The sequence below is a fragment of the Solanum lycopersicum genome, chromosome 3, assembly GCF_036512215.1.
Source record: "Solanum lycopersicum chromosome 3, SLM_r2.1".
Lineage (NCBI taxonomy): Eukaryota > Viridiplantae > Streptophyta > Magnoliopsida > Solanales > Solanaceae > Solanum > Solanum lycopersicum.
In genome coordinates, this window is record NC_090802.1 from 22,074,430 (window position 1) to 22,098,807 (window position 24,378).

General features: G+C 34.1%; 1 protein-coding gene and 1 non-coding gene across 4 annotated transcripts; both read left to right on the forward strand.

Moving 5' to 3' along the window:
• Positions 1–1,913: 1,913 nt before the first annotated feature.
• LOC112941224 (small nucleolar RNA R71) lies at positions 1,914–2,020 on the forward strand. Its single transcript, XR_003246321.1, has one exon. It is a non-coding gene; the product is annotated as a small nucleolar RNA R71 (small nucleolar RNA).
• A 4,297-nt stretch (positions 2,021–6,317) lies between these two features.
• Positions 6,318–16,852, forward strand: LOC101254977 (eukaryotic translation initiation factor 5B). Of its 3 annotated transcripts, none has more exons than XR_011219914.1 (12): positions 6,318–9,268; positions 9,372–9,479; positions 9,557–9,660; positions 9,765–9,855; positions 9,936–10,046; positions 10,184–10,249; positions 11,429–11,488; positions 12,404–12,961; positions 13,305–14,130; positions 15,786–15,905; positions 16,139–16,258; positions 16,343–16,852. XR_011219914.1 is itself a non-coding variant. In XM_069294891.1 (11 exons), exons 1-11 carry the CDS (start codon positions 6,746–6,748, stop codon positions 16,406–16,408), a joined length of 3,927 nt encoding a protein of 1,308 aa, XP_069150992.1. In that variant the 5' UTR covers positions 6,318–6,745; the 3' UTR covers positions 16,409–16,852. The 3 variants fall into 3 exon arrangements, 1 of the variants encoding a protein (XP_069150992.1); XR_011219915.1 differs by having other exon boundaries at positions 13,305–13,444; XM_069294891.1 differs by lacking the exon at positions 13,305–14,130.
• The last annotated feature ends 7,526 nt before the right edge of the window (positions 16,853–24,378 follow it).

Here is a 24,378-nt window from a genome sequence, read left to right on the forward strand (position 1 = left end):
ATTAAGTTTATGTTTAAAGTCATGTAATAGTTAGCTATGTTTTATGTTATAAGGGTCATGTACCTAATGTACTCTAATGATGTTAAGTCTAAGTTGGCAAAGAGGATTAGAGTCTAAATATGTATCTATGTTACTTTTATATTAATGGAAGTGAAATTTCTAGCATATGATGTGTTATGAAAAGTTTTAAATTTTTTGTTAAATTTACCTATGAAAATGTGATGAATGATAACTATGGGCTTGTATAAGACCTCTGAGAGGTCAAGTACATCATGTTACTTCTAGGGGTTGCTCCCCGGTCTTGATAACAGTAATGGTAGACAACTCATCATATACAAGTGGTATCTTCAAAGCTTTATACACATCAATAACTTCCACTTTATCATGAGCCCTCCCTCATAATGAGTTGCCCAGCTACCACATCTATCATTTCCCTCCCAGTTGCTAAGAAAGGTCGCCCTGAGATGAATGGGACCTCAGGATCAAGCTTAAAATTTATTAATACAAAGTCCATTTGAAAAATTAGAGATCCCACTTGCAATAGCACATCTTCTACCACCCTCTCAGGAATAAGCCAACTGCAAAATTATAGTTGTTGGCTTAGGACTATCCAACCCCATCTTTTATACAGCGAACTTGGCATCAAGTTTATGCTCGCTCCCAAAATACATAACCCTTGGGAATGGATACTTTGACCTATCGTAATTTGCACATTAAAGTTGCCCGGATCTTTCAATTTAATGGGCAACATGTTCTGGATTTGGAGTTGCACTCTTCAGTAAGTGCAACTGTCTCATATTCTGTAAGCCTTATTTTGTTCTCCACAATCTCTTCACATACTTTGTATACCTTGGTATACCCTGTAACACATCAAACAAAGGCAAGTTAATATGAACTTGTTTCAAAAGAGAGAGAAACTTATCAAAAAATCCATCATCCTTTTGTTTCTTGAACTTTTGAGGGAACAAAGGAGGTGGTCTCGCTATTGGTTGCACTTTTTCCGAGGGTACAACTACTTCTTCTTTTTTGGGTTAACCTGATTTTGTTCACTCTCTTTGCTTACCGCTCCAATGCAGTTTTTCTTGGGAGCTAACTCCTCCAATTGCAATCCACTACGAGTACTTACAACATTTACCTATTTAGGATTTGGGTCAGTATTTCCAGGCAACCCTCCTTGTGGTCTAGAATTTTGGTCACTAGTAAACTGCCTGAATTGTTTCTCCATGTTCTGAGTGGCTAACTGATTGTTGCACACTTCTGCAGCCAATAAAACTTGGTCTACCATGATTTTCTTTAACATATCCTCAACTCTCATGTTCCCATATTACGGTTTAGGCTGCTCCTCTGCACGTGTGATCGATATCCTTATGAGTTACATTGAGACCTATACTTATTCTGTCCTTGACTTTGATTTTGATTCCCACCCCACAAAAAGTCAGGTGGTTTCGCCAACTTGGGTTATATTAATTCCCATAATTTTTTTTGCCTCCTCTTCTCTGAGCATTTCCTACAAAATTTACAGAGTTTTGGGTTCGCAACACATTTCTCTACACTGTGATCACTTCCTCCGTAGATCTCACACCAAGACGGGTTGTTGAAGTACATTAACTTGAGAGGTTTGTTGTCTCAATGTCATGTTGCTGAAATGTGTATTCATCATATTTTGCATGACAGAAATCTGTGCAGTCAAAGTAGTCACAAAGTCAATCTGTAATACACCTGCAGTTTTCTAAACTACAAGTTTCAGTTCTCTTTCGTTCAACTCTAGATTTCCCTGAGAAATCTGATTCAGCAAGGTGTATAACTCAGCATAGGTCTTCTGTAAGGCTTGTCCACATGCAGCTGAATCAAGCAAAATATTGGTGTTAGATTCCAAGCCTTCAATGAAAGTATGAACTAACACCTCGTTGGACTGATGATGATGAGGGAAACTCATCAACATCGATTTGAACCTATCCTAAGCTTGGTACAAGTTTTCACCACCCCTCTGTCTGAAACTTAAAATGTCACTCCTCAATTTACCTATGTTTCCAGATGGAAAATCTAATGAGGAACTTTTGTGCTAAATCATTCCAAGTGGTGATTGAATTTGCAGGCTCTGAGTTGAACCATATTTTTACTTCCCCAAGTAAAGAAAAGGGGAATATAGTGAGCCTCACATAATCTTTATATACTCCAGTAGGAGTGTAAGTATCACTGGTCTCTAGAAAGTCCTGAATGTGTACCGTAGGATCCTTATTTGAAAGAGCAGTAAACTGCCCATTCGTGTGCAACATTTCACCATACTATGCTTCAGTTCAAATCTCCCACCAGCTTCAGGTTTCTAAATGCATGAAGTCACATTGTTGTATGGATTACCACATCTCTAACTCTCATCTCATTAACTGTCATTGTCTCAGGTTCCTGTTCTCTTTAGTGACTGGTAATGGTAATTCCCCAATAACCAATTGGATTGGATATTTACCTTGCCTTCGCTTTTTGTGTAGAAATATTTCCGGTTCTGATAAAGGCGATAACAATTCTCCATTGTTGCCCAGTTTGGAGTAGCAACCAACCTGCAACAATGAAATGCTATGATCAACTTGTCAACCTTGAATTTAACTTCAGTTTTCAGAAAAATAAAATATTTCCTAATTCTAAAGTCCCCGACAGTGGCGCGAAAAACTTGTTACAGCAAATCATACCCACAGGGTTTTAAGATCAAAACTTAATCAATTTTTCCCAAAATCTTGTTGCGGTCAAATCGCACACGAAAGTGCACGTGATCGTACAAGTAATAAAGTGACTCTTTTTGAGAGCCGAATATCGTACCCACAGGGACTTAAGACTAGAACTTAATCAATTTTGCTAACTTGTAATTCAACAGAAGTGTAGTTTCCAGATTTTAAAGGTTGTTTATTACCTACTTCTAAACATAAACTGAAATATAACTGAGACAATTTAATTTCGTGATTTTCAAACAATAATTTGTAAAATATCCAAGGCTGCCACTCTATTCAGGAGTCATGTAATCAATATCATTTAAATGGTTATTTATTGAACTATCAAATCACTGAATCACAGGGTTAAATGTATGATTATGGTCTCCCGACCTCTAATCTCCTACAATAGATAACACTCTAACTAACTACATCGTTGAGCGGGGATAGAGTGATTAAATACTGAGCATTATGCTATCTTCTTTATGGGGACCCAAGTGAGGTCTCTAGGTATATCTCTATCCTAGACAAATCAACCCTTGCTATTTAGGGTTCAAGAAGCTCATTATGCCCTACAATCTATCCTCTTGTTCCTTTACCTAGTCCAATTCGGACAATAAAATTATTTCTATGGTGATCAAGCATGAAATACAAAAGATCAGAACATAAGAGAGATTCATGCAATAGTTCCTGAAAAAACCAAAATCAAACTCCATAGATTGCATTCATCATATATCCACAACCCTAGAACTAGGGTATTTAGCTACTCATAATCTGATAATCAATCTTACAATGATTAAGAATCATTCAAATAAGATTGGAAGGAAAAATGATAAAGAATTAACACTAGAAAACTCCACAACGTAGTTTTTCTGTTCTCCGCTCAAAAATTAGAAAAAAGAAGTCCCCCTAAAACTAAAATAATACCCTATTTATACTAAAAGTCGAACTGGCTAATTCAGAGCCTCAGGCGCGCGAGACGCAGCAATCTTTAGATCCCAAATCAAACAATAAAGCTCTATTGTGCGATGCGAGGGCTGCACGAGGCGTTCTGCCTCGAATTTAATTCTTGAACTGATTTTTTTCACTCTCTTCTGCGCAACGCGAGGTCTTAATGCACTTGCTTTGGAGCATTTCTTTCATCTTATTTCTTGCTTCCTTTTGTCTCGAATCTTCAGATTGCTTCCTTCGCCCCTTTTATGCACATTTCTCCCAAAAAGTTTTCCTACACAACTAATCATGTCGATTAGCTCAGAAATACATAAATGACTCGATACTACTCTAGACACATACTTTGTGAATTCAAATTAGGCTTAAACGTGGACTTACTTAACACTTAAGTCATATAAATAAAGATTTTCTTTGATTTATGCTTTCTGAGATTCTTCATTTAGGCAATTCCTTGAGTCAAGGTCCTTGGTTGACAATCCTCAATCATCCTTAATGTGATTTTTTTATTGATGGGGATCTTATTTTCCATGATGCCTTTATTTCATGATTCATTCTTGATTCTTTCCTTTTCGATGACGAGTTTGTCCTGCAAGAATGAGTTGTTTATCATTAAAATTTTGCACAAACAAGTTGCTTCTGAACTAAACCAAACATAATGTTCTGCAATGGTATAAAATTAATTATCACGCATATTGGTACTTGATCTGTTAATACTAACATCAAGTCTGATAAGAACCTCTACACAAGAGTCACAATACCCATAATTATTATGTCTCCAAATGAAGTGGTCATTCAACATCAATAGAAGCCAACTTCCTTTAACACCTTATTACACTATGAAAATTAATAAAACTCAAAGACAAACTATTCATAGAGTTGGATTGTATCTTCCAAAATAGAGGTATTCACACATGGACAATCATATTTCACAGTATCACGTGTAACAACAAAAGAAGGATTGACAATCCTCAATCCGGGCAAGGACACAAAAGACCAAAGATTCATTAAACATAATATTTACAAAGAAACTTTCTTGAATATATGTCCATTGGAAAGTGAGTAGATATACCATTTACCACAAAGTATAGCTATTGCAACATATTTTTAAGAGAAAAAAATTACAGAAAAAACTTTTCAAATGACTAACCGTACAAATGTGGATTCATGATGGAGATAAGATGCAAATGACTCTAAATACAACCATATGTTAGGTTATATTAGATATAATCAATTCAAAAAAATGATAATCTTTTTATGAATACGTACTTTGAGAGTTCGTAACTTATACAATTTAAAATTATATACCAAATACTAACTAATGACCTGACAAATGATTATAGATAAACTTAATGAGGATGATATGTCATGGATATGAATCAGAGGTTAGCAAAGGACAATAATATTATTGTTGTCTGATTTTAGTTTCGAAATATGTGTCTGGATAATGTGATATTGAAAATATTATTAGTTTGGATATGTCACTTTGCCTCTGGTGTAAACTCAACATGCAGGGCGAATTATGAGAGGCGATAAAACGCATCAGAGTTGTAATAGGCTCAAATAAAAATAAAACAATGAAGATTATCCACTAAAAATGAAGAAATTGAAAATAAAAATTGGTATATAAGTTGATAAAAAAAAAGGAAATAAAAAAGGGAATGAGAAATAGAACCTTCGGAATGATTTTCTTTTTACTTCAGAGTATATGAAAGTTCTGTTGGAAATTCCTTTAGAAGTTGATGTGGTATTTATTATTTCTTGATGTGGAAATTTCTTTAGACATTAGGATACTTTTAAATAGTAATTGTGTCAATACAATGAATTGAAGTTGGGCTTATAATGAATAGATATGTAGATGTCTATTGTGAAAAAATAAATTTAATTACATTTATGACACCTAAAGATGACTAGAGCTTCGGTCAGAGGTAGGAATACGTAATTCAATACTAGCGTGCATGAAAGTCTACATAATAGGAGATTGACCTGCAATTTGATATTGTTATTAATAACACGTATTACATTTCTAATGAAGTCACCTATGATAGAGAATATGCGGTTTACTAATTCAAGTTGATAAACAACGATATATAATATAATGTGCACATCACTATAACTGCTCACACCACAAATCATTGTGATTTTTTTTGTCCCTCGCCATTGGATGAGTCATCTATATCATACAATAGGTAATTATTGTCTAAGGTCTGCTTGATGACAACGTTTTAAACAGAGCCACTTGATCTATAACTTTGCATACTATGCACATTGTTTAGTGGCAAAGCCAACAAAAGTTGTCATGCTAACTATGTCGTATTTTAGTCAACAGTTTGCTACAACTTAAGAACAAACAATATAAACCAACGAAAAATAATATGTCGCCTTCGACAATATCTACAAAATTAGATACAAGATAAACAACATTAAAAGAAAACAAATAAATATCGGTGTGAATTTAAGATTGGTGTAACACACAGAATACTCAAAGTGTATTAATCAACTAGATGCCAAGGTTGAACACACTCTTGTTAGATCAATAGTATGATGTCTTATGAAATATGTTGCTATTAAGAATTAGATGAAAAATACAATTCGTCAAGGATGTACATACAAACTTACAAGGAATGAACTATAAATTAACCCGACTTACTCGTATTCAAACTTAACCGATGCAAATTAAAAGTCTCAACAATAATATGTTCTTAGACGTATATCCTAAAACCTGAGAAACAAAATGATAATAAGTTAAACTTGTGCATTAACACTATTTCTAACAACTACACTACAAATATTATAAGATGTGACCAAATTGGGATAGTTCACACTAGTGCGGAGCTCGGACAATTGACCTAGTACTAGATATAATTGTTTTTTTTAATTAATTCATTTAGAATATTAAGATCTAAACCTGAAACAATAGGTTTGTTTATATTATTATTTTCTGGAAAGTGGAAATATAAAATAATGTCCAAATTATTTTTTTGGAAAGTGAAATTAGGTTTGTTATGTTGAATGTGTGTGTTGATTTTTGGTGTAGGGTTTTTGATTGGTTAAAGTAGTACTACACATACATCTGCCGAAACTAGCAGTGAAGTTCAATGGGCAGAAAGAAGACAACAGAAGAGAACCCTGAACCTCCCAAGCACGGCGGTGGAGGAGGGAAGTCCAAGAAGAAGAATCGAGTGATTGCCGATGATGAGTACTCTGTCCAGACTGAAGAACCTACAGTTCAGGAAGATACAGTACTTGATGATGATGACAGAAAGAAGCCGGCCAAGCAGGGTGGTGGTAAGTCAAGGAAGAAGAATGTGGTAATTGATGATGATGATGAATACACTGTTGCGACAGAGGAACCTGTCGTTCTGGAAGAAAAAGTAATACTTGGTGGGAAGAAAAAAGCTAAAAAGGGGAAGAAGGGTGCCTCTAATTATGGAGACGATTTAACAAGGGATAATGATCAAGAGGATGAAGGCATTGCCCCCTTCTCTGGGAAACTGAACAAGTCAAAGCAGGGACAAGCCCGTGCTAGTGTGTTTTCTACAGTTTTTGATACAATTGGTGATGAAGAGTCCGAGGAAGATAAAGAGCCTGTCGTTGCTGGTGGTATGGGGAAGACTATTGGCAATTCATTTAGTGTGGCGCTTCTTGATGAAGAAGAGGAGGCAGATACTTCTGTTTCTAAGTTTGAGACAGAGACAGTTGAAGAGGATGATGCGCCAGAACTTATTTTTGCAGGTAAAAAGAAGTCATCTAAGAAGAAGAAAAAAATTGCTGTTAAGGAAGAAGATGAACCAGAACAAGCTAGCCAAGCGGTTAACCCTGAAGAAGAAGCTGATGATGATGAAAGCAAAAAGCAGCAAAGAGATGTACCAGAAACTTCTAAGAATAAAACCAAGAAGAAAAAGGGTGGTCGTACAGTTCAAGAAGATGAGGATGAGATTGACAAGATTCTAGCAGAACTTGGTGAAGAAGCTGCTCCTGCACCGTCTGAAGAGAAAGTACAGGCTCAGCTGGAGTCAAAAGATAATAAATCTAAGAAGAAAAAGAGTGGTAGAGCGGCTCAAGAGGAGGATGACATTGACAAAATTCTGGCAGAAATTGGTGAAGGGCCATTAGCTACATCTGCACCTACTCCTTCTCTTGCACAAGAGGAGGAAGGCCAATTGCAGCCTCAACTAGGTGATGCTGCTGCTGAGAAGGAAGCAATTGAAGAAGGAGCTATGGAATCTGCTGCTGCAAAGAAGAAGAAAAAGAAGAAGGAGAAGGAAAAAGAAAAAAAGGCAGCTGCTGCTGCCTCTAGTGTAGAGGAAAAGCAGGAAGAAACAAAAAATGACGCAAAAGGAAAATTGGCTGATAAGAAACAGTCAAAGCAGGTTAGGGAGATGCAAGAGAGACTCAAAAAGATGAAGGAAACTGAAGAAAGGAAGAAGAGGGAAGAGGAGGAGAAGTTAAGGAAGGAAGAAGAGGAACGGCGTCTTCAGGAAGAGCTAGAAAAACTTGCAGAAGAGAAGAAACGTTTGAAAAAGGAGAGAGAAAAGGAAAAGCTTTTGAAGAAGAAACAAGAGGGGAAACTGCTTACAGGAAAGCAAAAGGAAGAAGCTCGAAGATTAGAAGCAATGAGGAAACAATTTCTTGCTAATGGTGGGACACTCCCCACTGGGGAGAATAAGAAAGAGACAACCAAACGGCCAATTTATCAAACGAAGAAGTCAAAACCACAAGCTCAGGCTAATGACAAAACGCAGGAAGAGTCTATTGAAATACCAGAAGTTAAAGAACATCATCAGGAGATTGTGTCAGAGGTTGATTCTGTGGAAACTGAGAAAGTTGAGGATGTGGATTCGACAATTACCGAGGAAAAGTCAGAAATAGCTGATGCAGAAGAAAATGAAGTTGAAGAAGAAGAGGAAGATGATGAAGAATGGGATGCAAAAAGTTGGGATGATGCTGATCTGAAACTGCCTGGTAAGAGTGCTTTTGAAGATGAGGAGGTAGATTCAGAACCGCAGCCTATAACTAAGAAAGAGATTAAGGTTGCAAGTTCAGCTGTTCATGGTGCTGCGACTCTGCCAGTTGCTGCCAAGTCGGTGATTCCTACTCAAAAAACTGCTGCAGCTGTACCAGGTCCACTGAAGATTGACCGAAGGAGGAAGGGTGAGCCTGAGGATAGGAATGTAGAGCAAAATAAGCAGAAAGGCAGTCCTGAAGAACCTGGTGCTCCTAACCAGAATGAAGACAATCTCCGGTCTCCTATTTGCTGTATTATGGGGCATGTTGATACTGGTAAAACCAAGCTACTTGATTGCATACGAGGCACCAATGTTCAAGAAGGTGAAGCTGGAGGGATTACTCAGCAGATAGGTGCAACTTACTTTCCAGCTGAGAATATACGTGAGAGAACTAAGGAGCTCAAAGCTGATGCGAAGCTGAAGGTCCCTGGTTTGTTGGTCATCGACACTCCTGGACATGAATCTTTCACGAATCTGCGTTCTCGAGGTTCAGGCTTATGTGATATTGCAATTTTGGTTGTTGACATCATGCATGGACTAGAACCACAGACCATAGAGTCACTTAATCTTCTTAAGATGAGGAACACAGAATTTATTGTTGCTCTGAATAAGGTGAAGATAATCTATGTTGATGCACTTTTCAATGGTGTTACTCTTATTGTATTCTTTTATTTCCTGTTGTTTAATTTGTTTCATTGATCCTATTGCAATGCAGGTGGATAGGCTTTATGGATGGAAAGTTTGCAAGAATGCTCCCATTGTGAAGGCGATGAAACAACAGTCCAAAGATGTTCAATTTGAATATAATACGAGGCTTACTCAGGTTTCAATAACTCCTTGAGTTGACCATTCCTCAATTTGTGTACCTTATCTCAATTGGATTCTGTTTAATTGTTGCAGATTGTTACCCAGTTCAAGGAACAAGGCATAAATACAGAATTGTACTATAAAAACAAAGAAATGGGGAAGGACACCTTCAGTATTGTACCAACTAGTGCTATTAGGTGTGTTATTCCTCTCTTTTTTCCTTGGGCGTTCATCTAGCACTTCGTGAGACTGTTGATTTTAAGTAAACATGTTCATTTTGTGGATCTTATTAATGCATCAGTGGTGAGGGTATTCCTGACATGCTGTTGTTACTTGTTCAATGGACACAAAAGACAATGATTGAGAGGCTTACTTACAGCAATGTCGTTCAGGTATGATATTCACATGATATCATTATCAGTTAATAGATATTCTCAATATGGGATGATTAACTGTTGTTACTCTTTGGCAGTGCACGGTGTTGGAGGTTAAGGTTGTTGAAGGGCATGGAACGACTATTGACGTGGTTTTGGTTAATGGTGTTCTTCATGAAGGAGATCAGATTGTCGTTTGTGGCATGCAGGCATGGAAGTCTCCTTCTATGTCCATTACTTGAGTCTTTAGGGAGTCCTTACTTTGTTGCTATGTTCACATCTTCCAGTGTGGTGATTTGTCTTGAAATAGTAAATTTCCTCTTTCCCTGCGTTGTTTTGTGTGTAGGGACCCATCGTTACCACAATCCGAGCACTACTAACGCCTCACCCCATGAAGGAACTCCGAGTAAAGGTAACTACATGTTCCTTTTGGCACTCCAGGTTACTGGTTTTGCATTAAAACATCTCTAACCTACTTATCAATTTTTTTTCTTACCCCTCAGTTCAACTCTCTAAATATTCCCCGACTTGCATGATATTGAGTAGTAGCAGTTGTTATTAGCTCAACTCCTTATACAATTATAAAAACAATAAGGAAGTTATCTATCCAGTATGTACCATGAAAAGTAAAAGGAGTGAAAAGAGGAGGGTGCTTGATGAGTGTGGAAAATTAATAATGGATGGGCTAAAATAATAATATGTTGCAAGTGTTCAGTCCTATTATTTTGGAACTGGTAACAGTGCTATTGGAAGCACTACGGCTGTTCAAAAGCCATATTTACAGAGGAGACACCCACAGCCAATAAAAAGCCCAAAAACAATTACAGGTGTCCTATCAAATCTATCTAAGAAACCTACTCCTCTAAAAAGTATTCTTTACTACAACAGTAGCTCTGTTTGAACTCTAACGTAGATCATATGCTGGTAATGTCTAGTCTGGGCTTGTCAAGATACCACACTGTGCTAGATTAGTTTCCTCAATGCCAAATGTGGCGCACAAAAATTAAAGGTTTACTTTGTGTGTGGGGGTTCTAGCTCAAGAGTTATGTGGCTGTATTGAAAGTTAGTTTCTGATGTCAGTTGTTCTGTTGATCCCTTCTTTTAACAGAACCTGTACCCTGGTTTATTTTGCACCCGTCTTTTGAGAAATGTAGATCATTTCAAGCTTGTGGATGCTTTCATTGACAAATGTTGAGCTGCTACATTAATCCTAGATTGCTGATATACATAGACACTTGGTTTTTGCCACTTTGAATTTTCTCTGAACAAAAGAAACAGAAGATCAGAAATTTGGTTTGAGGTTTCCAGATTTGTGTTCAAATTCCAACAGCCGCTGTTAAAATATGCTTTTCCCACAATCAAGAGATCCACAGTACTTATTTAATTTTCTGAACGTGGGACACAAGTCTGCAGGTTCAGTTATGTCCTAATTATTTTTTGTACTTTTGGACCTTGTGGTCAATGGAGCATGAAAAAAAATCTTAAGAATGAAGTGTTTGTCATGTTATTTCTTTGAATTTATCTGATATGTGATTTATCTAATGGCATTCTGATGAAAGTGCCTTCTCTTATTCGGTCAAAATCCTTTCAGGGAACATATTTGCATCATAAGGAAATCAAGGCTGCCCAGGGTATTAAGATAACCGCCCAGGTATTATCAACTACTTGTAAATCCGTGAGCTCAGTTTGGTCAGTCTTAGGATCAAGCTTAGGAAGTTTATTTGGAATGACACTTAATGCAGAGACTCAGAAGTGGATTTTATTTTTTGACTGATCTGTTGTTAGAAAATGTATGTATTTGGAATCTTAGATTAATTTGTTGTTAAAATCAGATGATGCTATGTTTGGGTTCCTAATTTTCAATTAATTTTAAAAAAAATTAGCATTAGTTTTTCTAGGATCAATCAACAGTAGAGTGTGATCTACTGGACATAGCTTTTGAGTCCTGATTATTGTTGGAAGTTAAATAATTTTTCGTAAAGATTTGGAGGAATCTTCGTAATTGCACGAAATATATTAAGTGGAGGAGCATCTCTTTGCACGTACACCTCTTTCCTTTTTTCTATTTTTTCTTGTCAGGAAACCAATCAATGCACTTGATGTCTCATGTTCAACAAATATGGTGAAATTTGTGCAAGAGCATTGGGAGGTTATTCTAATTTTGGCACATGTAGTCTGTTCTTTTCTTTTTCTTCTGTTCATGATGTCCCTGAGCATGTCAATTCTGTTCAGAATCTGTGATTTCCTAAATCTGATATTTTGTGATAACTTTGAGAAAAATTCTGTTGGAATATCTGTACAAATACCATCCTATTTTGACTTGGAATAGTTGTAAGAAATCCAATGGTTGTTCTTGTTTAGTTTGTTACTTCAGTGAAATTTTACTTGGAAGTCCAATTGGCGAGCCATAACCTTCAGTCCCTTGCATGAGTGTTGATATTTTCTGCTACTGATGTGTGATGTCACTATTCACTATATGGCTATTGATTTTGTGGTGGTTTTCCATGAATAACTGAGACTGAGAGAATTCTCCTTTTCCCCCTTGGTTCTTTTTATTCTTGTTCAGGGTTTTGAGCATGCAATTGCTGGAACTAGTCTATATGTTGTGGGGCCTGATGATGATGTGGAAGACATCAAAGAAGCAGCTATGGAAGATATGAAGTCAGTGATGAGCAGGATCGACAAAAGTGGAGAGGGAGTATATGTTCAAGCATCTACACTTGGATCATTGGAAGCTTTGCTGGAATTTTTGAAGACCCCAGAAGTAAGCATACCTGTCAGTGGTATTGGCATAGGTCCTGTGCATAAAAAGGATGTCATGAAAGCTAGTGTTATGCTTGAGAAGAAGAAAGAGTATGCAACCATTTTGGCCTTTGATGTCAAAGTGACACAGGAAGCTCGGGAACTTTCAGATGAACTTGGTGTCAAGGTTTTTATGGCTGATATTATATATCATCTATTTGATCAGTTTAAAGCCTACATTGACACTATCAAGGAAGAAAAAAAGAAGGAAGTTGCTGAAGAAGCAGTCTTCCCATGTGTGCTCAAGATCGTACCGAATTGTGTCTTCAACAAGAAGGATCCAATTGTTCTGGGAGTTGATGTTCTTGAAGGCATTGTCAGGGTATTAACTTATCTATTGTCTTATATTCATTGATCTCATTCACCAACTTAATTATAAAAAAAAGGAAAAATTAAAGATAATGGAATCTTTGCATTTCATTCGGGAAAACTAGCTTTTGTGTACATCAGTAATAGAAATAAGAAAAGATAATATTTAATGGGTTGTGCTGATATTATCGGATTTTCTGTAATTTCATGCTTCCATTAGGTTGGAGAAAAGTGTCTGGAATACTCACATTGATTTCTCATTTTGTTAACTTCTTTATGTATAACCTTGTTTGGGACATAGCTGTCCTGAGAAAACAAACTTATGGACAATCAATATTTTCTTTTTGTTGATACAGTAAGTTGTTCATTGGTTGGCATCAAGAAGATGCCATGGATACAAAACATATGTGGTAGCTCCTAAACAAGATGCTATGAAAGGGTCGAGGAGCTAGCCAAACACCAAAAAGGGAACAATCATGTTAAGGGCTAGTCTAATGTAAGGGAACTCACAAAATCTTGAAAAACAACTTTAGCAAGTGGTTTGGAGTTTTACACTCCAAAACATTTTATTATTTCTTTCAGTTTAAAGGCACCAAAATATACAAGATGGATTCAACATCCAGGTGTTCCTGATAGGCCAATCAGCTTTCAAAGGCTCCAGCTCTCAGCAGCAACGTTGATGTTCTCCGGCATCACTCATTTGAGGCTGAAAAGAGCTTGAAACATATGCCACATGTCTGCAGCTACCACACAGACCAAGAATCGATGGTTGACTGATTCTAAGCTTTCCTGACATAAGTAGTATTTGTTAACTAACTGGAAACATTTCCTGCAGAGGTTGTCCTGTGTCAGACATGCATTTTTTAGAGCCAATCAGCTAAAGCAAATCACTTTTGTTGGGAGTTTTGTCCTCCAAAATACTTTCTATGCTGAGAGTCTAAAATTCCATTCTAAGCATCTAGCAATTTACATCCAAGTGTACTATGTATTCCTTTGCATTAGGACCACAGCTTTAATGCAGCAGCAGCCTAAGTCTTCATTTGAAGCCTTCCAGATAACACATCAAGTCAAAGAGGTTCTCAAGTTCCCGGTCATTCATGTTTCTTCTGAAGAGGGGACTCCACTGATTGCCTTCTCTATTTTGTGCAACTGTAGAGTCACGGTCTCATGCTATCAGGAAAGGTGATAGATATGTTTCTCTAAAATTGGAGTGCTCTAACCACCTATCCTTCTAGAATTTTACTTTCAGGAAATTTCCAACGTTAAATGAGACTTCTTTATGAAATTCCTCCCATAGCTACTTACATGTTTCCATGGCTGAACTCCATATGGAGTTCTGCGTTGCTTAGTACACCAGTGACTTGACTTACCATGTTTGGCTGTAATCACTTCCTTCCATAAGCTATTGTTCTCCATTCCATATCTCCAAAGCCATGTGAACGACAAACTTTTGTGGTGCTTGACTAGGTCCTTGATACCCAAACCACCTTGTGGCTTTGGTCTAATGACTTAAGATCATTATTAAGGTGAAACTTGTGTCCTTCACTGTTACTCTCCCAAAGGGAGTTCCTTCTGATTTGTCTAGCTTCTTGAATACCTTACCAGTCACAGGAAACAATGGCATGAAGTAAGTGGGAATACTGTCCATGAAACTATTGATAAGAGCAAGTCTACCACCCATAGAAAGATATTGCCTTTTTCAAGTAACCAGCCTTTTCTTAATCGTTTTTACAAGTCCACTCTATATTCCAGTAGACTTGTATTTTGCCCTTAGAGGAAGGCCTAGGTAAGTGGTGGGGAAGGATCCCAAACTGCAATATAACATGTCAGCCAGTACATGGGTCGGTATCTGTGTAAACTTTTCCTTATTTGTTTGGTGAAACTATGCTTAGTGATTTTCAAGAATTGGTATTTTCTATTCTGCACAAAGCGCAGGTGGACGCCGCCCTTTTGAAAGCTTAGTAGCTGCAAGACCTGTCAACATCTTGTTTTATTAATTTTAAAGTAATATATAAGCTTTCTTATCAAAAACTACTAATATACTATTGAATTACTTGGAGTTTCTCTCTAGTGTATTTACAAAATCTTTCCTTTTTACTCAACTGCTTACACTTCTGAAATTTATGTTTGCATGTATCTGTTCTCTCTATAGTTCTTTCTTATAATTGGGAATCTTGATCATCTTATAAGTTCTATCAGAGATTTTGTCGGTTATGATTACAATTAAGCTTTTCTACTGGTTATTATCATCATTTAGTTCGCTGCTTTCAAAAGGTTTTCAACATTCTTCATTTACACCATGATTTTGTATCTCCTAGACAAGGTTTTTACTTTGTTTTATTTACATAATTTAATCCTTAGGAACTTGTTTAAGTTCAGAGGCAGATTTCATGTACTCATCCTGTTTCCAATTTTTCGTCCATTATAAATTCTGTCATGCTTCCTTCAGACCTTTTGCTTGATGAGCATTTAACACAGAGTTCAAGTCTTTTTTTGCTTGCTCTTACGTCTCTTTTGTTAGTTGTAGTTAGATATTCCTGCATAATTTGATTGGAGTGTGTACTTCATCAATGTTCAAAAAAAAAAAATTGATTGGAGCGTGTAACATATGTTCTTTCTAGTTTAACCTTTTTCCACACGTATTTTGATATATTGTTTGTTGCCATGATTTAAGTTGAAGGGGTTACCTTGATTTAAGCTTTCCATTGTTTATGCTGGCAATAGTAGCACTTTACAATTTGTGGCACTCGTCAATTCTCTTTTCTATAATCATTCATAGACTGCAGAAAATTTCATCTATATTCTGGTCCTCACTGTGCTGAACTTAATTTGAACAGATTGGATCTCCTATATGTATTCCTCAAAAGGAGTTCATTGATATTGGTCGTATTGCATCCATTGAGAACAACCATAAGCCTGTTGACTCTGCAAAGAAAGGCCAAAGGGTGGCCATTAAGGTATGAAGTGGTTGAGACTTTGTAAATTTTGTCATGGATTTGCTAGAATTTTGGTCTATGTTCTCTCTTTATTACTCGTTTGTAGAATGTAGCATCAGTGAGTAGTAGTTTCTGTTTGATTCCCAATATCTGTTTTATGTATCATCATTGTACAATAACCTTTTTCAAGAATTCTAAGCAATTGATTTGATCATTGCTTATATACACATGATGTCGCACTCCCTGCACAACAGATAGTTGGATTTAACCCTGAGGAGCAACAAAAGATGTTTGGTAGGCATTTTGAAATGGAAGATGAGCTTGTCAGCAAAATTTCAAGGAGGTCTATTGATATACTCAAGGCCAATTTCCGGGTATGTAGAGTTTTGGGTGAAGTTCTTTTGTTTGAGCAAATATCTAGTTTTGCTTACCGCTGCCTGCTTCTTTACCTTTTACAGAAAGACCTCTCAGTTGAGGATTGGAGACTTGTCATGAAATTGAAGACCCTCTTTAAGATACAATGAGACAGGTTTTTGTAGCTTTCAAAGGAGTTGGTTCTTGGGTCTCCAATAAGCACCATGTTAGGGGGGCTTATCATCGAGCAATAACTGGGCGATTTGACCATACAAAAGGAGTTTAGACTCAATAGAACACACACCTCAGGGACAGATTTGAGCAAAAGTAAAGAATGCAAGTGGCGTCGTTGGTACTCACAGCATTCTGTGTTTGCTGTTTTTGGCACTGAAGTGAGAATTTCTGCAGCATTGAGCAATGACAGAGAGGAGTGTGTTGTACAGAAATGTAATTTGAATTTTGATATGCAAAAGCGTGAAAAGATTGTTGGTTGGCTATTGCTAGCAAGTTTTTCTTATTAATGTTAACTGGTATATATACCCGTGTGATGCGTGGATGTTACTCCAAGTAAAATTAAAATACACACACATAAGATGATAATTATTGAGTTATAATCACACTCTTTAAAAATAAACTACTTATAGCATATTATTATCAAGTTACATCATATCAATTAATTATATATTAATTAAAAAAAATTAATTTATACTCTTTAAAAATATACTACTTATAGCATATTATTATCAAGTTATATCATATCAATTAATAATATATTAATTCTAAAAATTAATTCATACTCTTCAAAAATAAACTACTTATAACATATTATTATCAAGTTATACCATATCAATTAATAATATATTAATTTTTTTTAAAATAATTTATTATTTAAATAATGATTAATATGTTTAAATAATTACTTTTATTTATTCACTTGCCTTTTAAAAACCAAACTCTTTAAATTTGTACTGATTAATCAATTGCATTTTAAAGATTTTAATATAAATAATAAACTATTATTATTTACATACTAATTAAACTTCACATTATATAGTTACCTTTTAAGAAACAATATCTAAATAATAGGAATTTGATTTTAATTAATTCGCTATTATATGGTTACCCAATAATTATCTACCCCCATCTCAACCAATACACAATCATCTTCCCCCAATACTCTCCATCTCTCCCCATCATGCGCGATCAGTTCCCAATACGCAATCATTTTTTGATTTTACCCAAATCCGGCCTCAATCATCTTCCCCATTATCCCTTCCTCTCATATCACTTCATCCCAAAACACAAACATCCCTCTCAGATCAGTTCTCCATTAAGTTCATATAGAATGTTTAAGAAAGGTATATATAATGCTATATACATAATTCATCATTGTGTATGTAGGGATTTCTTTGATCAATTTTTACTCGAATGGTGGAGATGTAGGGTCAGTGAGGCGAGTTTTTGATGATTTGTTGGTGAAGAGTACGGCTACTTGGACTGCGATTATTGCAGCGTGTCTTAATGTAGGGAAGAGTGAAATTTCATTGCAGCTATTAAAGAATATGTTGGAGACTGATGTTGTACCTATGGCTGGCAGCGGAACAGATAATTCCCGGTTACCGGTCCGATCAGTCCCGGTACTAGTTCGGTATCGGTTAGTCCCGGTATAGACCGGTTCATTACGGTTTCGAGACAGGTAACAGGACAAAAATCGAGATTTACCGGTCCCTCTCAATTTTGGAAATTACCGATTCGTTATCGATCCAGTCCGGTCAATTTTTTATTTTTATTTTTTTTAAAAAATATATCCATTTATAGCTGTTGGGTAATGGCTAGTGCCCCCCCCCCCCCAACAACAACAACTATTTGACCCAAATTTCAGCCAATAGGAGTCCTACCCCACCCTCAACTTTTTTAATACCCTAAAGTTTTAAAAATTACACTTTAACCCATTCTTTTACTTATAAATACCCTTAAATTTCATTCTTTTAAATCACAAAATCATCTATTCATCTTCTACTCTCTCAGCTCTCTACACTCTAATCTCTAATTCTATAATATATAATATCTTAAATTTCGGTGTTGCCTTATTTGGTCTTTTGAAAATTAGATTTGGAGCTTCAAGATTCAACTTTCAACTTTCCACGTTCGGCTTTCGGCGGTCATAAACGTCTATCTTTTTAAGTAGACGTTCAGTACATTCGTTCCAATTTTTATTTTATATTTCATTTATATTTAAATAATTATCTATTTATTTTGTGATTTATTATTTGCATTACATTTTTCGTATTATATATAATCTCACGTTTAATATTTTAATATGGATTTCGATAAAAATATTGTTCAAAAAGGAAAGGGGAAAAAATGCATTAAAGCGTGTAAAAAATATGTGTAACTTTACATCCTTTGATAATGCAAAAACTGGTAGTTCTTCTAAATCAAAAACTAAAAAATCTACTATATTAAGAATAAATACGAATGATTATACACATGTTGATGATCGATTTTTAATATTGATAGTAATTCAGGATTATATCCTTATCATGAACATTTACAACGTCGCTTTGGTAATTTTGATGAGAATTTGCCTAGTGATAATGATAATGATATTGATATTGATAATTATACTGATATACCTACTTTTGATGATGATGATGATGAAACTGAGCCACCTACGACTACTAATACTCCCAGTTCCGCTCCCTTTCGTTGTCCTGCCCCTGTTCCCCCCGTACATCCTAAGCTTAAGGTAAAACGTGCTAAAAAATTAGTTGTTTGGCAATTTATGACACAAAACGAAGATAAAACACAAGCTATTTGTAATAATGTAAACATAGATTAAATCATAAAAAACTGTTGGTAAATCTGGCGCGATGAGACATTTGAGTAGTCATTTAATGTCTTGTTGTAAAAATGAATTTTTGCATGCTAAAGCGGTAGCGGAAGCTAAAAAAAAGGTACTCCCCCTTTCTGAAAATGAAGGAGTAGGCGGTACAAACACAATGAAATCCGTCTAATGTTTCTGACTCTAGTTTACCACTTTCATATAGTAGAGAAAAAGATCTTGAAGAACTAGCTAAAATGATATGTGTTATGGGTTTGCCATTTAGTTTTGCTAAAAATCTCGGTTTTATACATTATATTCAAATTGTATATAAACCAAATTTTAAAGGTTTTGCTAGAAATACAATAAAAAGGGATGTATTTGATTATCATGAACAACATTTTCAACATCTTCGTTGTTTATTTTATTATAATACTTGTAAAATAACTATTACTTCTGATATGGGTCGTAGTGTAAACGGTAACGATTATTTGACTGTTACTGCACATTGGATTGATGAAAATTGGTATATGCAAAAAAGAATTTTAGGTTATAAACGTTGTCAAATGCAAAAAACCGATAGTTATATTGCTCAAACTATTTTAGATATTTTACAAAGTTATGGAATATTTGATAAAATAAGTAGTATAACCTTAGATAATGCTTCAAGTAATAATGCTGTTGTTGAATATTTAAAACCTACACTTTATCCTTTCTATGGTGATAATTATCATATTAGGTGTACTGCACATATATGTAATTTGATGGTTAGAGATGGTGTACATATGTATGATAACAGATGTACGAAAGTTGAAAATGCATGTCATTTTATATTTAGATATCAAGTTAAGTCTAGGCGTAAAGAATTTCAAAATCGCTGTTTTGAAAATAATCTTCCACCTAGAAAAATTTCAAAAACAGTGGCTACTAGATGGAATACTTTATATGAAATGCTTGTAGTCGCTTATGAATATAGAATACCCTTACAAATGGCTTGAAATGCTCGTAATTCTAATATGACATATAAACTAGATGATAGTGATTGTCGTGATATAAATGAACTTATAGATTTCCTAAAAGTTTTTTACTTAACTACAAAAAGAATATCTGTACTTTATAGTCCATCAATTTGTACTGTTTTTCATGATATTTGTATGATTTCTTCTAAATTATATAAATTTAAAAATAAATCAAGATTTCAACAAACCATTGAAAAAATGATTCTAAAATTTAAAAATATTATATTCCTATTCCTCAAATTTATTTAACTGCATGTTAGTTAAACCCTCAGTATAAAGATGTAGGTGCATAAAAAATGGTTGAAAAAAATGTATTTTAATTTAGATATTAATGATGTATTGAAATTCCTAGTTATCAACAAGTTAAAGATAACATAAAAATTGAAGCTAGAAAATTGTATGATTTATATAATGCTAATATAAATTTATCAAGTGAAAATGAACCTAAAAGCTCTAGGAGTAGATTTGATGAAAATAATATTGATGATTATTTACAGGATTATCTTGAACTTTCTCACGATTTTTAGAAATGATTTTGACGCCTATGTTAATCAAAATACAGAACCTACTGAAGATATTCTAGCATGGTGGAGAAATCGTGGTAAAGGATTTCCAAAACTACAATCGATGGCTTGAGATATATTAGCAATGCAAGCGTCGTCGGTAGCTTCGGAAGGAGTCTTTAGTGCAGCAAGATTTCAACTTGGAGAACATAGGCATTCACTAGCAGCCGACAACTTGGAGATATCAGTACTATTTCGAGATTGGATTAATGCCGAGAGAAGAAATTTGGGTCGTGAACCACTACCGACCAAATTTCAAGATGACGTTGATGAAGTAATGCATGATTATAGTGACGACGGGATTGAAGCAATGGAAGATCTTTCTATTCAACCAATTCCCAAACATGTTACTAAAGAAAATGTTGAATGATTTACGAAAGGATTTATATGGTGGCACCAACTATTAGTAAAAGTATGATAATTCGAAATTTAATTCAAACAGAACCCTTCCTAGAAGATTGCTACTAATATTTTTGTAAATGTAATTGTAATATCAAATAAATATTAATAAAAATTTAGGCTATTCGTCTTAATTTATTTTTTAATATTGTTGTATTAAATTTAATTTTTAATATTGTCAATTTTTAATTTTATAACTTTAGAGTTTGAATTTAAAAATTTCAAACTTTAAGAGTTTGAAATTTAAATTTTATAACTTTAAAATTTGAATTTAAAAATTTCAAACTTTAAAAGTTTGAAATTTAAATTTTATCACTTTAAAGTTTGAATTTAAAATTTCCAAACATTAAAGTTTATAAAATTTAAATTTGAAACTTTAAAAGTTTGAAAATTGTAAATTTAAACTTTAAAGTTTGAATTTAAAAATTTCAAACTTTAAGAGTTTGAAATTTAAATTTTATAACTTTAAAGTTTGAAATTTTTTATTTTTTTTTAACTTTTAAAGTTTGAAATTTAATTTTTTAATTATTATAATAAAAATTATATTCAATTAAAAAAATTAAATCTTTAAGTTTTAAATAATTTTTTTTAATACCGGTCCGGTCCGATCCGGTATACTACCGGTTCCCTTCCGGATTGGGACGAAACATGACATTTACAAGTTTATTAGTCTGGTCCGGTCCCGGTACCGATTCGCATAGTACCGATTCCGTCCCGATTTCGGAACTTACCGGGCCGGTTCACCTTGTTCCGGTACCGCTGCCAGACATAGTTGTACCTAATAATTATGTGGTTTCGAGTATCTTGGGTGCTTGTTCGTTGCTTGAGTATATTAAAGGAGGAAAGAAAATTCATTGTTATGTGCTTAGGCGGGGAGCGGAGATGGATGTTATGGTGAGTAATGTTCTTATTGATTTCTATATGAAGTGTGGTAAGGTTAAGACTGTAAGGTCAGTTTTTGATCGAGTGAAAGTTAAAAACGCTATTTCTTAGACAACGATGATTTTCGGATACATGTAGAATTCTTCTGACTGGGAAGCCATAAGCATGTTTAGAGACTTGAACATTGTATGAAAAATGTATAAATATTGTATAAATTATGAATTTCATACTGAACTTTGATATATGTAACAGAAACAAATGGTATATATATATGAACATTGTATGAATACTATATAAACATTTTATGAATGACAATAGAGTTCAACGTGTGTGTGTGTATATATATATATATATATATATATATATATATATATATATATATATATAATGTATAAACATTTTATGAATTATGAATCCCATATTAAACTTTGATATTCTTGAATTTTTAGAAAAAAATTACTTAAACGTTGAAAGCAATCTGAAAATAATAGTGAAATTTTGGAATGAATAATAATTGTAACGTTGATCCAAATTTGATTGAAAATGCAAATATGAAAATATTATGTGTTATTATCTGGTTGGCAACGTTTTTTAAGGAATTAATTCAAAAAAAATATTATTTAAACTAACTAGAGATATTTAAGGCAATGATAATTTGAAAATGTTTAATATCCCTAAAAACGTGCTAATCATATATTTAACTTTAATTAAACTCCCTAAAAAATGCAACTATTCATATTACTGTAAAAAATGCTATAAACAAAATTTACACGTATTAATGAAAAATCACAACATATACACATTTAAGAGTCAATATTACAGATTTCAAATCTACTTTTAAAAAATTATTGCTTATAGCAATTTAAGTACGAGTTATAACATATCACTAATTATTTTGTAAATAATTTAAAATTTTCTTTATTAAATAATTAATATTTTTATAATTTATATTATTATTAAATTATTTAAATAAGGAATACATAATTATCTCTTACACAATTATGGAGATTTACATTGATTATTATTATTTTTTTACGGTTATAAGCCACACCCTCACACACCACCTAAATCCCTCTCCCCACATCAATCCCACACCCCTAAGCAGCACACCTGTGTTTTTATACGCCACCACCTCACTACCCCATGTTAAAAAGAAGAAGAAGAAACTCATCTTTCAACTCTTTCATCCATACTCCATTGAAGCTGTTTCAACATCTAAAAACTGACTAGGATGAATATATTCTCGATACAATCAAAACAAAAGGATAGATTCACAATAGTAAGAATCGATATTTTAAGATTCTTCGATAAAACATGTCAAATAAACTTGATCATACTCCTCGAAAGAGTCCACGATTAGTAGAAACGACATCTATCAATATTTTGACTCAATCGCAGCCGTCAAACAAAAATGAAAGTCTGGCGCAATACTTCACAAAGGTAGAGTCATGTTATACAAAAGGGGAAGAAGGATTAAGAAAAGAAAATTAAAACTTTTGCAAATCGAAAAAGACAAAAAGGTAGGGGAAAATGGTAGAACCCCCTTCTGATTCGGACTCACATTTAGTAAGTGAAAAGAAGAAGAAAAAAAATAAAAAATCAACCAACATCGATCGATATAGGGAGTTTTCAAAATCATAAAAAAAGAGCAACAACGAAGGAGACATCGGAAATCTCAACACCCAAAAAAGGCAAAAAAAATTTAGTTAGGATTAATATTATATATTTTTTTAATTATTCAATTTAGTAGATTTTTTTTGTTAAAATTATTTTATTACGCATATTATTGATATGAAAGCTGATTTAATATACGATTTATGAATATGGTATGAATTTGGTTTTGATGTTGGCATGAATTGGTATAAAATTTGGTATAAAAAAAGGTATGATGTGTTATTCATATTTGGTGTGAAATTTGTTTAAATCTGGTATGAATTTGATATACAGTTTAGAGGAAAGCTATTTTTTTCAAAGTATTCTCATTGTCTACTAGTTTGGCATGAAACATGAATAATATTGGTATGAAAACAAACTTAATATACGATATATGAATATGGTATGAAATGTGTTTTAGCATTGATATGAAACTGATTTATTGTTGGTTTGAAAGGTAACTTAAGTTATGTATTATTTTTATGTAAAAAATGGTATGATATCAGTGGTCCAATTATGTGAATTGATTGTAATTAGTTAAATCACTTATTTTTTTGTGTATAAATTATGACTAATGTTGACATGAAATTGGTATTTCTTATAATACCAATTTATTATGATATGAAAGTTTCTTTTTCAATTTCTCCAACTAGGTTCATGGCAATTCAAAAAAATAAAGAATGATAATGGTGCGATTAGTGAGAGTGAAGTAACTGGGACTGTTGCTAACAAATTTGGTGAATCCCGCATAGCAAACAAACATGTTCCGGATATCAACAATTATCTAACACCAAGACTAC

Excerpts from the sequence above, each read along its gene's own strand:
- LOC101254977 (XM_069294891.1), top strand. The coding sequence starts at position 6,746 with ATGGGCAGAAAGAAGACAACAGAAGAGAACCCTGAACCTCCCAAGCAC. Across the intron at positions 10,047-10,183 it reads TTGTCGTTTGTGGCATGCAG|GGACCCATCGTTACCACAAT; the intron begins GCATGGAAGTCT and ends TTTTGTGTGTAG. Across the intron at positions 15,906-16,138 it reads GCCAAAGGGTGGCCATTAAG|ATAGTTGGATTTAACCCTGA; the intron begins GTATGAAGTGGT and ends CCTGCACAACAG.